Consider the following 12,543-nt stretch of genomic DNA (forward strand, 5'->3'; position numbering starts at 1 on the left):
AGCACTTCTCTACCTATTGGCACTCAAAGCGCTTTACACTGCTTCTCATTCACCCATTCGCACTCACAATCACAATCACAATCACACTCACACACCGACGAGGGAGCTTATATGAAGCTGGCCAACAACTACTGGGAGCAACTAAGGTGGGGTTCAGGGTCTTGCTCAAGGACACTTCGATATGTGACCAGAACTGATGGGATCGAAACAAGAATGGCGCTACAGTCATGAATTGAGTGTAAATCCTCCTGAGAGGAAACCTATTTCTACTACGACTGAAGTTGACTGGGTGGTGCAGAAGAATTTATGAACATGAAAGAAGTGGAGAAGATAACCTATTGCCGCACAGTTGTGTGGGATACTGAAGCCAACACACACGTCCCCATCAGGATTTCGCTAGGAGCATCAGTGTTAAACTGGGCATTCAGATTACCCGATGATATTCACATTCGTGAGACTGACAGATGTGTGGCAGGCATGGCTTTTCGGGACCCCATGCTGACAAACCAGGAAATTAATATTCAGATTAAATCTTCTTCATATCAAATTCATTCCTCTGCATAGTTGTAAAATGTCTACTGCAGCATTCACATAGGTTTCAGCAAAACGGATTAAACTAGTAAATCAATCAAATTTGGCTGCATGATGGAGATAAAATGTATTGTGGATTCGAACCCTTGAGCTATGATAGTTAAGAAATGACAGGTAGTGTCACTGACCACATCAACCTCATCAACCTGTTGCATCTTTCTGTTAGGAAGAAAAAAATTTAATATAAAAATATCAAAACTGAAAAACTGAAAGTTGCCCAGTGAACAAATCTAACAATAGTTGAATATTCAGAGCCTTTAGTTGTCAAGCTCCTCTCCTATGGAACCTATGGAATCCTATGCTATATACTCAGACTGCACTGAGCACTGATCTGTATAGTCTGGAGTTTATTATGTAAAGTGCCTTGAGATGACTGTTGTAAAATGGTGCTGTATAAATAAAGTTGACAGTAAATCTTCAGTTATGGATAATGATGTCAACCTTGCAATTGGCACAATTTGTTTGTTTTTCAAATATTTTACATATTGTGCCAAGGCCAAAAAATGTTTCACTTACACTATTAGACAACTATAACCTTGTTTATAAGAGTAAAATGTGTGATGTTGCTATTTGTGCTAAACACTTGTTATGCCCCTGGTCTAGGGAAACCTAGACATAACCAGATGTGCTCCACCACTATTTTCCTTCCCAAGCAAAAGAAGTGGACGGCCAAGGGCTGCTGACATCCTGTCCAATTAGGTGGTGACAAAAAGTTCAAATCTGTGACGGCCACCTCCGGTTCAACCCCCCTCAGACACACTGTACACAAAACACACAAAGATGAGAAAAAGACAACATAACAATAATAACACACATAATGACTCAGGTCCTAACACACTTGATGTTTAGTTGGCCAAACATACACTTCTGTATGTTGTGTTTTGCAGAAGGAGATGATCAGTTTTGCTCTTAATTAGATTGAAGACACTGACAAAGGCTTTAAGAGATATTTGAAAGTGTGAGAAAAGATGTGGATGAAAATAAAGGGAGATGTTGAAGCATAAAGAAACAATGAAGAGAGAGTAGGGTAATCAAAGATGAGAAAACTTAAAGAAATGGAGAGGGGAGTGCCAAAACTGGAGACAAGTTGATGTTTTTCCAGGTGTGGTTAGGCTGACAGTTGTAAACCACAGAGACAGACCTGAACTGACTTGGGTCACCAGGAAGTGCAGAATGTCTCACAGGACAGAAACCATAGGGTGGAAACATAGTGGAGTTAATTTAGCAGTGCTGTTTGTCCTTTCCAGCATTTAGATTTCCACCTTAATTTATCAGTCCAGACTTGATGCTATTCACTGTTTTCCAAGGTATCAGACTACTGTCCTCTACTCTAAACTCTGAAATATATTTAACATGCAGCATGGCAGTAGAGACTGTCTAGGCTACATGGGCATTGCTTCATTCAGACAGAGGCTTGTGTTAAATAATTTTACCAGTCTGCATGTTGATAGGAAGATAAGTAGCTCAAAAATGGGATTGTTTATGACAACCCATGGCTATGAAAAGGTCAGTGTTGGCAATGGGAAAGAAAAAAAAATGGGAAGAATGAATAGACAGTAAATGAATAGGCTTTTTTAATTCGGTGCATGCATCACTATGCAGGCAGTAATATTAGTATTAGAATTTAGTTTCACCAGCTGCTGCCACAGCTATGAAGTCACCACCAATGTCTCATTTATCATATTTATCTTAACTAGTATTTGTTAGATGTCTTTAAATCTAAGTAAAATCTCCTGAAAGGTTCAGCTTCACCAAAGTCAAGACTGTAATTACTACTGTAATTATGTAGTACACCAACAGGTAATTAAAATGAAAAATTTGCGTAGAAAGGCTTTCTGTGCTGAGTGTATGGAAAAAAGGGGGGTGACCTTGTCTTGTTGCAACTAGATATGCATTAGTGTCTCAGTAGAATGCGGCTTAATTCAGTTTTCTAAATGGCCCTTAAAGGAGCAGCCTATCCATTATACCACTTTAAATGCTCAGTTATTTAAGTGCATCTGTAGGTTTACTATGATCAAATATTTTTACCCCATATGACATTTACATTTAGTTGGTTCGTCAACGTTTTTACTTAGTAGTAAGTAACAAGGCAGCAAAAATCTAAGACAAGGCGAAAACATTATCTCAGAGTGTTTCGTGAGATGAATGCAAAAAAGAGCACATAGGATTTTTTATTTTTTTTTTAGATTTAGGAGGATAGGAAATTGTGGAAAAGTTTTAGACGTTCTTAGTAGTAGTTAAAATATTGGGAGTTTGGCTGTTATGCTGAAGAGCTTGTTCCACTATCATGGGATCACTGAGCCGAAGACTTTTGCTTGGTGTTGTTTGTGTGGCGATGGGACCACCAGACACTGTTTGTTGGCACAGTGCAGTGGTCAGGTTATAGTTGAGTTCAGTTATATCTGATACACAGTTAACTTTCTTATGAGGATAGGAACACACAAAGAAAGAGCATGCAGGACAAAGAACTAGCTACTAAATACCACGCATACAGTAAACACTTTTATAAAACTATTAGAAATCCACACTGAAAGTGAGACATGAGCAGATTATCTCAATGGTGGCAACAGCAGTCTGTGGGTCTCTCTTTCAGCAGGACAAAGGGACTACAGCCAGATAAACTGCCTTTGCCAGGTTTATTGACAACAAACATTTACACTTACAAAATGTGGGGATTCAAAACTGTGATGCACATCTAATGCAAAAGCAGCTTCCCCATCTGTGTGCGAGTGTGAATGGGGGAATAAAAAACAGAGTAAAGTGCTTTGAATGCCAATTCGTAAAAATGCGCTATATAAGACCAAACCGTTTAACATATTTCTATACATGTTGGTATGTCGGATTTTAGCTGGTGGTTACAGTAAGTATACGTTTATTTTACATATTCCATGCAACAACATTTAGTTTAAGGAATTAGGAAACACACTTTGAAGCTGTCTCTCCTCCACCTGTTTTCTTCTCTTGTTTGGCTTCATGATTAGAAAGTGGAAATGTCAAGTGTGACTGTTTGCCTCTGCCAAACAGAGATGTAAATAGAATACAATGAAAGACCTCAGACAGATACGATTCGAATGATTGACTCAATGAAGGTCTGTGCAGATCAATATGAATAATTCCTTTGAGCTCATGTATTGACATTTTGATTGTGACATTAAACTAGAATATAGATGTAACCAAATTAACACACAGATAAATTGAAAAATGTAAAAAAGTTAAAAAAAACAAAACAAAAAGCCTTTTGATTCACCTTTAGTCATTTGTTTAAAAATGTATTTTGTTTGTTTATGAAGAAGAAGGAGTGGACGTGGGATGAGAGCAAGATGATTGTGATGCAGGATCCCATTTACAGGTGAGCTGGATATCTGACTTTTCAACATTTAATTTTATTTTGAAGTTAATATGACATTTAGGTTTTCTTTCTAATTGTAATGACTTCAGTTCCAATGGCTCGTAGGACCAAAAGCATATTAACCAATGCTCGATTCAATACACTGTGGTGGCCCAGGAAATTTTGTGTCTGCCATAGCAACCATTGACATTTCAGAGAAGGAAGTATTGCATATCAAATTTTTGTGTAGTTATGTGTTGTCTTATAGTTATGCCAAATTCACACTGAGAGTTTTATTTTATGATTTTATTTTAATTTTTATTTTGGTGCACACGTTCAGTTTGACTGAAGACTATTTAAAATATCTTATCTCAAAATATTCATTCAGTCTCTTTGCTGCAGGAAAGTTTGATTTGATCTTTTTTCCCAGTGTGTTTTCATAGGCGTAGCCAGGCCCTACACACACACACACACACACACACACACACACACACACACACACACACACACACACACACAGGCGCACACACACACACAGAGCAGAGTGATACTCTCAGTGGTGGTTACAGCTCAGAAGTGCATAGAGGAGCCCGGTTAGTTGGACTTTGGAAAGGATTCTGTCAGAATGATGGATTTTGCCCAGCTGTTTGTGTAAGCACCTCTGAGCTTGGAAACTCAGAGTTTTCATGATCCTTATGCACAGTTTTTTAATATTACAGTCACAATGTTTTGCTCTCTGAGGAGCCTGGGTAGCATCGAGCGATTGGTAAAGCGAAGTGCTTTAGACCGATTGATCGATTGCTGTCATCTGCTGAGCTGAACCAATAGGTCTTTATGACATGTTGTTATCTTTTAGCCACCTACAAGACAGTGATCTAAATAGTATCATTCCACATCAGTAGCAATTTTATTTTTATAGCACCTTTTCAGAATCTGAATCAGATTTAATAACGTCAAGTGTGCTAGCACATACAAGGAATTTGATTTTGTCATTGGTTAATCTTAAGGACACATTTGAGGAGTAACAATGCAGACAATATAAAAATGGACCCCCAAAATTTAAAGGATTTCACAGTTGACACAGGCCTGGAGGATATGATGAGGGGTGGCAGTGTGGGGGGGCTTCTCTGGAAATCCACTATCAACTCTACAGTCTTGCACATGTTCAGTTTCAAGTTGTTAAGACTGCACTACAGCATTAGCTGATCATCCTCGTGTCAGTATGCAGTCTCATTATCATCTCTGATGAGGCCGATAATAGTTGTGTTGCCTGCATACTTTAGAAGTTTAATGTTTAAGTTGCATTAGGTGCAGTCGTTTATGTAGAGAGAGAAGAGCAGAGTGGAGAGGACACATCCCTGAGGAGCACCAGTATATATGCATTATATGATTGTATACATGCAATAAGGTCACCTTAAACACCTTTCCTTTCATTCTCGCTGATACTCTTTTATCACACAACACACCTGACACTTTTCTCCACCCGTTCCAACCTGCCTGCACTCGCCTCTTCACCTCTTTTCCACACTCACCGTTGCTCTGAACCGTTGACCCTAAGTACTTAAAGTCCTGCACCTTCTTCACCTCTGCTCCCTGTAACCTCACTGTTCCACCTGGGTCCCTCTCATTGACACACATGTATTCTGTCTTACTGCGGCTAAGCTTCATTCCTCTGTTTTCCAGAGCAGACTTCCACCTCTCTAGATTTTCCTCCACCTGCTCCCTGCTCTCACTACAAATCACAATGTCATCTGCAAACATCATAGTCCATGGAGATTCTTGTCTAACCTCATCCGTCAGCCTGTCCATCACCAGAGCAAACAAGAAGGGGCTCAGAGCCGATCCTTGATGCAGACCCACCTCCACCTTGAACTCCTCTGTCACACCTACAGAACACCTCACCGCTGTCTTACAGCTCTCATACATGTCCTGCACCACTCTAACATACTTCTCTGCCACTCCAGACGTCCTCATGCAATACCACAGCTCCTCTCTCGTCATACGCTTTTTCTAAATGTACGAAGACACAATGCAACTCCCTATGACCCTCTCTGTACTTCTCCATCAGCATCCTCAAAGCAAATACTGCATCTGTTGTACTCTTTCTAGGCATGAAACCATATTGCTGCTCACAAATGCTCACCTCTGCCCTTAGCCTAGCTTCCACTACTCTTTCCCACAACTTCATTGTGTGGCTCATCAGCTTTATTCCTCTGTAGTTGCCATAGCTCTGCACATCTCCCTTGTTCTTAAAAATTGGTACCAGTACACTTGTCCTCCAGTCCTCTGGCATCCTCTCACTCTTCAAGATCTTGTTAAACAAACTAGTCAGAAACTCTACTGCCCCCTCTCCTAGACACTTCCATACCTCCACAGGTATGTCATCAGGACCAACTGCCTTTCCGCTCTTCATCCTCTTCAACGCCCTCCTCACTTCACTCTTACTAATCTTTGCTACTTCCTGCTCCACACCAGTCACCTCTTCTACTCTTCGTTCCCTTTCATTTTCCTTGTTCATCAATTCTTCAAAGTACTCCTTCCATCTTCCCATCACACTCCTGGCACCTGTCAATACATTTCCATCCTTATCTTTAATCACTCTAACCTGCTGCACATCCTTCCCATCTCTATCTCTTTGTCTGGCCAACCTGTACAAATCCACCTCTCCCTCTTTAGTGTCCAACCTAGCATACAAGTCCTCATATGCTCTTTGTTTGGCCTTTGCCACCTCTACCTTCACCTTACGCTGTATCTCCCTGTACTCCTGTCTACTCTCTTCAGTCCTCTGTGTCCCACTTCTTCTTAGCTAACCTCTTTCTCTGTATGCACTCCTGAACTTCCTCGTTCCACCACCAAGTCTCCTTGTCCGCTTTCCTCTTTCCAGATGACACACCGAGTACCCTCCTACCTGTCTCCCAGATCAAATTAGCTGTAGTAGTCCAGTCATCTGGAAGCACCTCCAAACCACCCAGATTCTGTCTCAGCTCCTCCCTGAAAACTACACGACATTCTTACTTTTTCAACTTCCACCACTTCGTCCTCTGCTCTGCCTTAGTCCTCTTCATCTTCCTCACCACCAGCATCATTTTACACACCACCATCCTGTGTTGTCTGGCTACACTCTTACCCACCAATGCTTTATAGTCAGAGGATGTAACACTCCGGAGGGTTCACCATGAGTGATTCGGCGTGTTGATGATGGCCATTTCCTGCGACTGCCGCCAAACCGGCCAAATACATTCTCTTTTCATCTTTCCTGTATACTGTTTTTCATTCTATGGTAAATACTGCGGATACGTCCTAACACATTTACTATTGATATCAACGTAACAACATCTGACATTACTGGTGAGTGGGTAGTCTCGTCCGCTATCTCTCATGTGCTTGTAGTAAACCACTGTCACTTCCACAACTTTCTTTTCATGTCATGTTCTGCCCCCTACTCGAAGTACCCAATCACCACCCCTTGCCCAGTTACCGAGTATTTCTTCACAAGTGAGAACACATTTCACATGGACTATCTCCTTGTTGGTTACTTGTCTGAAAGGGACCTGATCCTCCTGACATTCTCTTGGTTGGTGGACAAGTGCTCTACCTGCTGAGCCACAGTCGCCCTGAATAGCCACAGTTTCTGGTCTTTACTTCCTGAACGTCAATCAACAAAAAACTTATAAAATCAATATCCTTCTCTTCAATTCTGTTAGACTGGAAGCCTTATCAGTATGCAGGGGGTGCAGCTCAGCTTGAGCATTGTTTGTCAAAATTGTATTTGGAAACAGATGCTACGCAGTTTACTGTCAAGTTGTAAAATAGAAGGATCAGTTTGTAAATTTAAATATTGGAAATATTTATCATTCACATCAGCTGTATATTGTCAGTGTAATTCAGAAGGGTACCTTTGAAGAAATCCCTATGTGAGAAAACATGGTATAAACATAACCTTTTGGTGTTATGTTGGAATTGATGTGGTCCTTAAGCTAGTTAAGATATTTGCATTTATGTATTAGCTTTAAAGATGTAGCGTGAAAACTGCACATCAAAGACCCTGTACAGCTTTAAAACACTCCTGTGTGTGTTTTTAAGATTCACAACAGCTAGATGCCGTGCGTGTAAATCATTTGGGAGAATTTAGCTGAGTGCTTTAAATTCCTTTTACAGCTGCTGGCTCACAGCAATCGAAGCTGTCCGCCCCTCATGCAGAATCAGACGGAGGGATGGCATAACAGTAATGCAACCCAATCACATTTACACTTTCACATGTAAAAATCAACATGATCACTAGCCATAAAAGCTATCTGCTAAGGCAAATCTTTCAGTTTTGCAAATTAAGTAGTCATTTGGGCAGTCGGGTAAGAACACTGCAACCAAGTGATGATTTGTTGTACGTGTCGTCATTTGCTGATAAACTGAACCAGTCACTGAACAAATCGTGCAGCTCTTGAAACCCTCTGTGGCAGCAAGTCTTTCTGAAGAAACTGACTTGGAAAAACCGCAGATGAGATGTGATTAATTGAGCCATTATGTCATCAGATTACTAACCCCTTCATTGAAACAACATCAGGTTGATTTTTAGTTCTAATTACCTTGCTAAAAAGAAAATAGCTGTATCAGCAGAGGAAGAAAATAAGATGGAGTATAGAGTAGTCGGGCAGCAGGGGAATAACTTGTCAATTTGTGCTGCGTTTTTACATCCTTTGGCATATATAGATACCATAGGTAGTTTGTGGTGTCACTATTGACCATTTGACACCATGGAAACAACTTTACATACACACAAAATCTGGGTTAGCGTTGGGGAAAACAATTTAGGGTTATGATATGTAAAGAGACAGTGTTTGGATTAGGCACAAAAACTTCAGGGTGAAGTCAATTTACAAAAACAAAATGCTACATACAGTGAAAACTTCCTACACCTAAATATAATATCCTAAAATGTTTTACTTACTAAATGGTATGTATTTGGAGAATTATTTTGTTAATTATATTATACAAAAAAGAGAATAGAGATCTTGTGCTCACTGTCTCATTTACCACATATCAAGAAAAACCTTTAGGTGTTTGTGGGGATAAATCATGGAGGACTAAAGAATGTTGCAGATTTATATATAAATAAAGATTAGACCATAATAGATTTAACTCCTCCAAAAAAACATAGCTAGTTCATGTTGTCATTTTTTTCATTAGCAGCAGCATAGAGGTGTGTGTTGTTTTTTTTTAAAAGACGTCCTGGAATTGATGTGCTTTAATGGCTTTTGTGTCATTTTATAGCCAGGTAGTCACTATCTGACAGATCTCAAACTCTCCAGCAAAATGAAGAATATTTGTTATAATACCACTTCACTGATAAAACAATAAAATGCTGCAGGATAAAATTCAATAAAAAATTCTCATAATATCGTAGTTATTGTTGTTTTATTAGTGTTGATCTTTGCTGCTTGAAATAAGGGAAAACTGGCCATGTGTCTGCATGCAAGCCAGCATGGAGAACTTGAAATCACCTTGCCTTTGCTGTTGTCACTTAAAATTCACAGGTGTGAATCACTATTCTTTGTCTCTGAATACAAACAGAATGTGTTTGCTTGTGTGTGTGTGTGTGTGTCTGTGTGTTTTATATTTCACCTGCCAGAGAGCTGCAGCCTCAGGGCAGAAACAACAGACCAACTCAGTCAGAGGAGTATCAGAATCCCTTGGATCAAGCACATACACCCACCCACACACATCAGACTGACAGCCTGAGCACCATTTATTTATTTATTTATTTATTTATTTATTATTTTTAGCCACGCTTACAAAGATGTAGGTGAACACAAACCTCCCCAGACACCAAATAGAGAAGACAGACATCCAGTTTGAAAAGCACACACACACAAATCTTTGTGTCTGAGACACACACACACACGTGCAGTTATATGACTGGAGGCCGCCCACCAATTCAGGGCTAGAGAACACCTCAACCATGTTCAGAGTACTTAAAATCTTTATAATGCATACTCAAACTCAAAATCTCATCAGTCTCAAACTCAAAATCAGTCATTTATAAACTGTTAACCTTAAATTAAGAGTTTACTTTAAGAATCCACCTTTGACTTTGACGTTTATCTTTAATGTATCCTGTCACTTTTCTGCACACTGCGTTGGTTTTCTGCTAAAGGACTCTTTACTGATTAATCGTAGGTCTTACTTTATTTGCATGCAGATTTTTCTGGACAAGGATTACTACTTGACATGTGACATACCTACCCCGTCTCCTAAAAATTATGTTCCTATACAACTAAAGCAATTACGTTTCGTGTGAATACAATGACAATACTCTGTCATGTAACATAAATGTTGAGTTGCATATACATTGATAGTGAACATATCAATGAAATGTTACCAGACAACATATTTTTGTCCGCCAAAATATCCAATCTCCCAGCAACAAATCTGGTTATGTTTTCTGCCGTAATACGCAATCCTGCAGTAAAATGTCCAGTTTGTTTGACTACAACCTTGCTAAAGCCTGTGGATTGTACGTAATAATTATGTTCCCTACAAAAATGTAATCGCGTTTGCAATTTAGTTGTATAGGAACATATTTTTTTTAGAAGACAGGGTTGGACATACGCTTGTATGACACAACCACCTGCTCTTCTAAAATATACAACTAGCTAATGTTAACTAAGGAATGGATTTGCTGTCTCCCCATTTCCCCTGGACCAAAACTCTGCTAAAATATGGTGGCTTCACAATGTATTGAGATCCTTTCACTTCATAGATGGTTTATGTGAATGGGTATTAGTAAACCAACGCTGCATTGTCTACACTTTGTACATACATCATTCCAGGTCATCCCCTTTTTCTTCGTCTTACAGAGTGCAGAATGTTCCTGCTACATGCTCATTTGCTTTTGTCTTTGCAGTGAGTTAATTTGCCCCTTGTCAGTCGGATCAAAGGCAATGCGAGCCGACAGCAGTTGGTACAGATACATTAGATAAAAAGTCTGCAGTGTTTCTTTCTTAGTTTGTGCGTTATGTGTGTGTGCATGTGTATACACAGTATCTCTCATGGAGTATTTTGGATCAACTGTGGTAACTGCAATCATCCTCTGAGAATCAGTAGTTTGCATCAGAAGTGTTTGGCTCTGCCCCTTAATTCTTACTGTAAAACCTCCAGTGAAAAGTTCACACACACCTAAATAAAGTCAATCTCATGTTTTGTTTTCTGAAAGCTAACTGTGAAATAGTGCGCACACCAACATTCTCCCACATTTTGTTCTGATATCTTTGTGTACTCCTCCAGTGCCATGTTGATTTTCACTGTCCAATCATTATGCATGTGTACACACAATCACAAGTGCATACATATTTGCTCAACCATAACCTCGTTCAGTCCCATACAACCTCTATCTCAACAGTTTCCTCCATTTTTCTCTGTGAACTGAGCTAATGGACTGTACAGTCAAATTTGATTGGGAGTGAGTTTGACGAGCGTGTAGAGTTGGGATTATTGCGCTGAAAAGTTTTGCTTGGTGTCTTCGGTGTGGTGCTGGGACCACCAGACACCGTTCGTTGGCAGACCGCAGCGGATGGGAAGGATTGTAGAATTGAATGAGTGAATTGAGGCAATCAGTAGCTTTTGAGTTAACCACCCTGTAAGCAAGAGACAGAGCTTTGAACCTGATGTGAGCAGCTACGGGAACCAGTGTAGAGATCTGAACAGTGGTGTGACATGGTTCTTTTTTGGCTGATTTAAAAATGAGGCGAGCTGCTGCAAAGATATAACAAAGATGCAACCATAATGGCCCAGTCAGCTAAAAGCTTGTCTGAAGAAGACAGGGTCACTGACTAAAATAAGGTTGCCCTGAGTTTTAAAAAGGGTTTTAGGGACCACAATCAGATTTTGAGCTGATGACCTCAATTCTCTAGGGAAGCCATAAGGGCCTGGCCATGAGGTGCTATAAGTGAGCAGCCCAATTTTAAAATCAATTCTATATTTTTATTGGTAACCAGTGAAGAAAATATAAAACCAGTGTGATGTGGGATCTTCTACCGGCTCCTGTGTAAAAGCCTTGCTGCCGAGTTTTGATCTTAAGGCACAATACTCTGAAGCTTTGTTTATCTCCCTGAACAATGCCCTTCTTGCATTGATCTGGTAATTGAGTTTAGATATAAAGGTTACTACACTCATTACAGACAAAATGCTCACACATTGTTTGTGCCTTGATTTTCATACTGTAAATGAGGGAAATCTTTCTTGCTTAAAAATAAATAAGCCTAAAAAATATTTTTTCATTAGTGAAAATTTTTTAAAGGGACCGTGTCCATCGTAGAAAGTAGTTTTAGTAGTAAAAACATTATGTGAATATTTGAGTGATAATCTAAAACTGTGGTTGCCAACCCATCCTGTTGATCCTGGTGCACTCTGTGATTATTCCACAAAGCTGTCCAGCTTTCTACCATCTATCCAAACGCGAATTAAGCATCAGTGCACACATAGACAATCTTTGTGCCTCCTGTGTCAGTGGCTAGATTAAATGACTGTTAATGTTGTGAATTTCATTGAATCTCCTGCTTTAACGAGCATGCCTGCGCATGGACAGTGCGTCACAACATTGTTTCTGTGCAATAGGTTACTGGTTCACT

General features: G+C 39.8%; 1 protein-coding gene across 6 annotated transcripts in view; it reads left to right on the forward strand.

Annotated features, from left to right (window-relative positions):
* Positions 1-12,543, forward strand: part of LOC137131342 (carboxyl-terminal PDZ ligand of neuronal nitric oxide synthase protein-like) — a 142,970-nt gene that overhangs the window by 45,967 nt on the left and 84,460 nt on the right. For all 6 annotated transcript variants that reach the window (XM_067512460.1, XM_067512455.1, XM_067512458.1 and 3 more), the window contains one exon: positions 3,882-3,940. In XM_067512460.1, the coding sequence (XP_067368561.1) occupies positions 3,882-3,940 (59 nt within the window). The remainder of the gene's footprint in view (positions 1-3,881; positions 3,941-12,543) is intronic.

This window comes from Channa argus, chromosome 8 (assembly GCF_033026475.1).
Source record: "Channa argus isolate prfri chromosome 8, Channa argus male v1.0, whole genome shotgun sequence".
Classification (NCBI taxonomy): domain Eukaryota; kingdom Metazoa; phylum Chordata; class Actinopteri; order Anabantiformes; family Channidae; genus Channa; species Channa argus.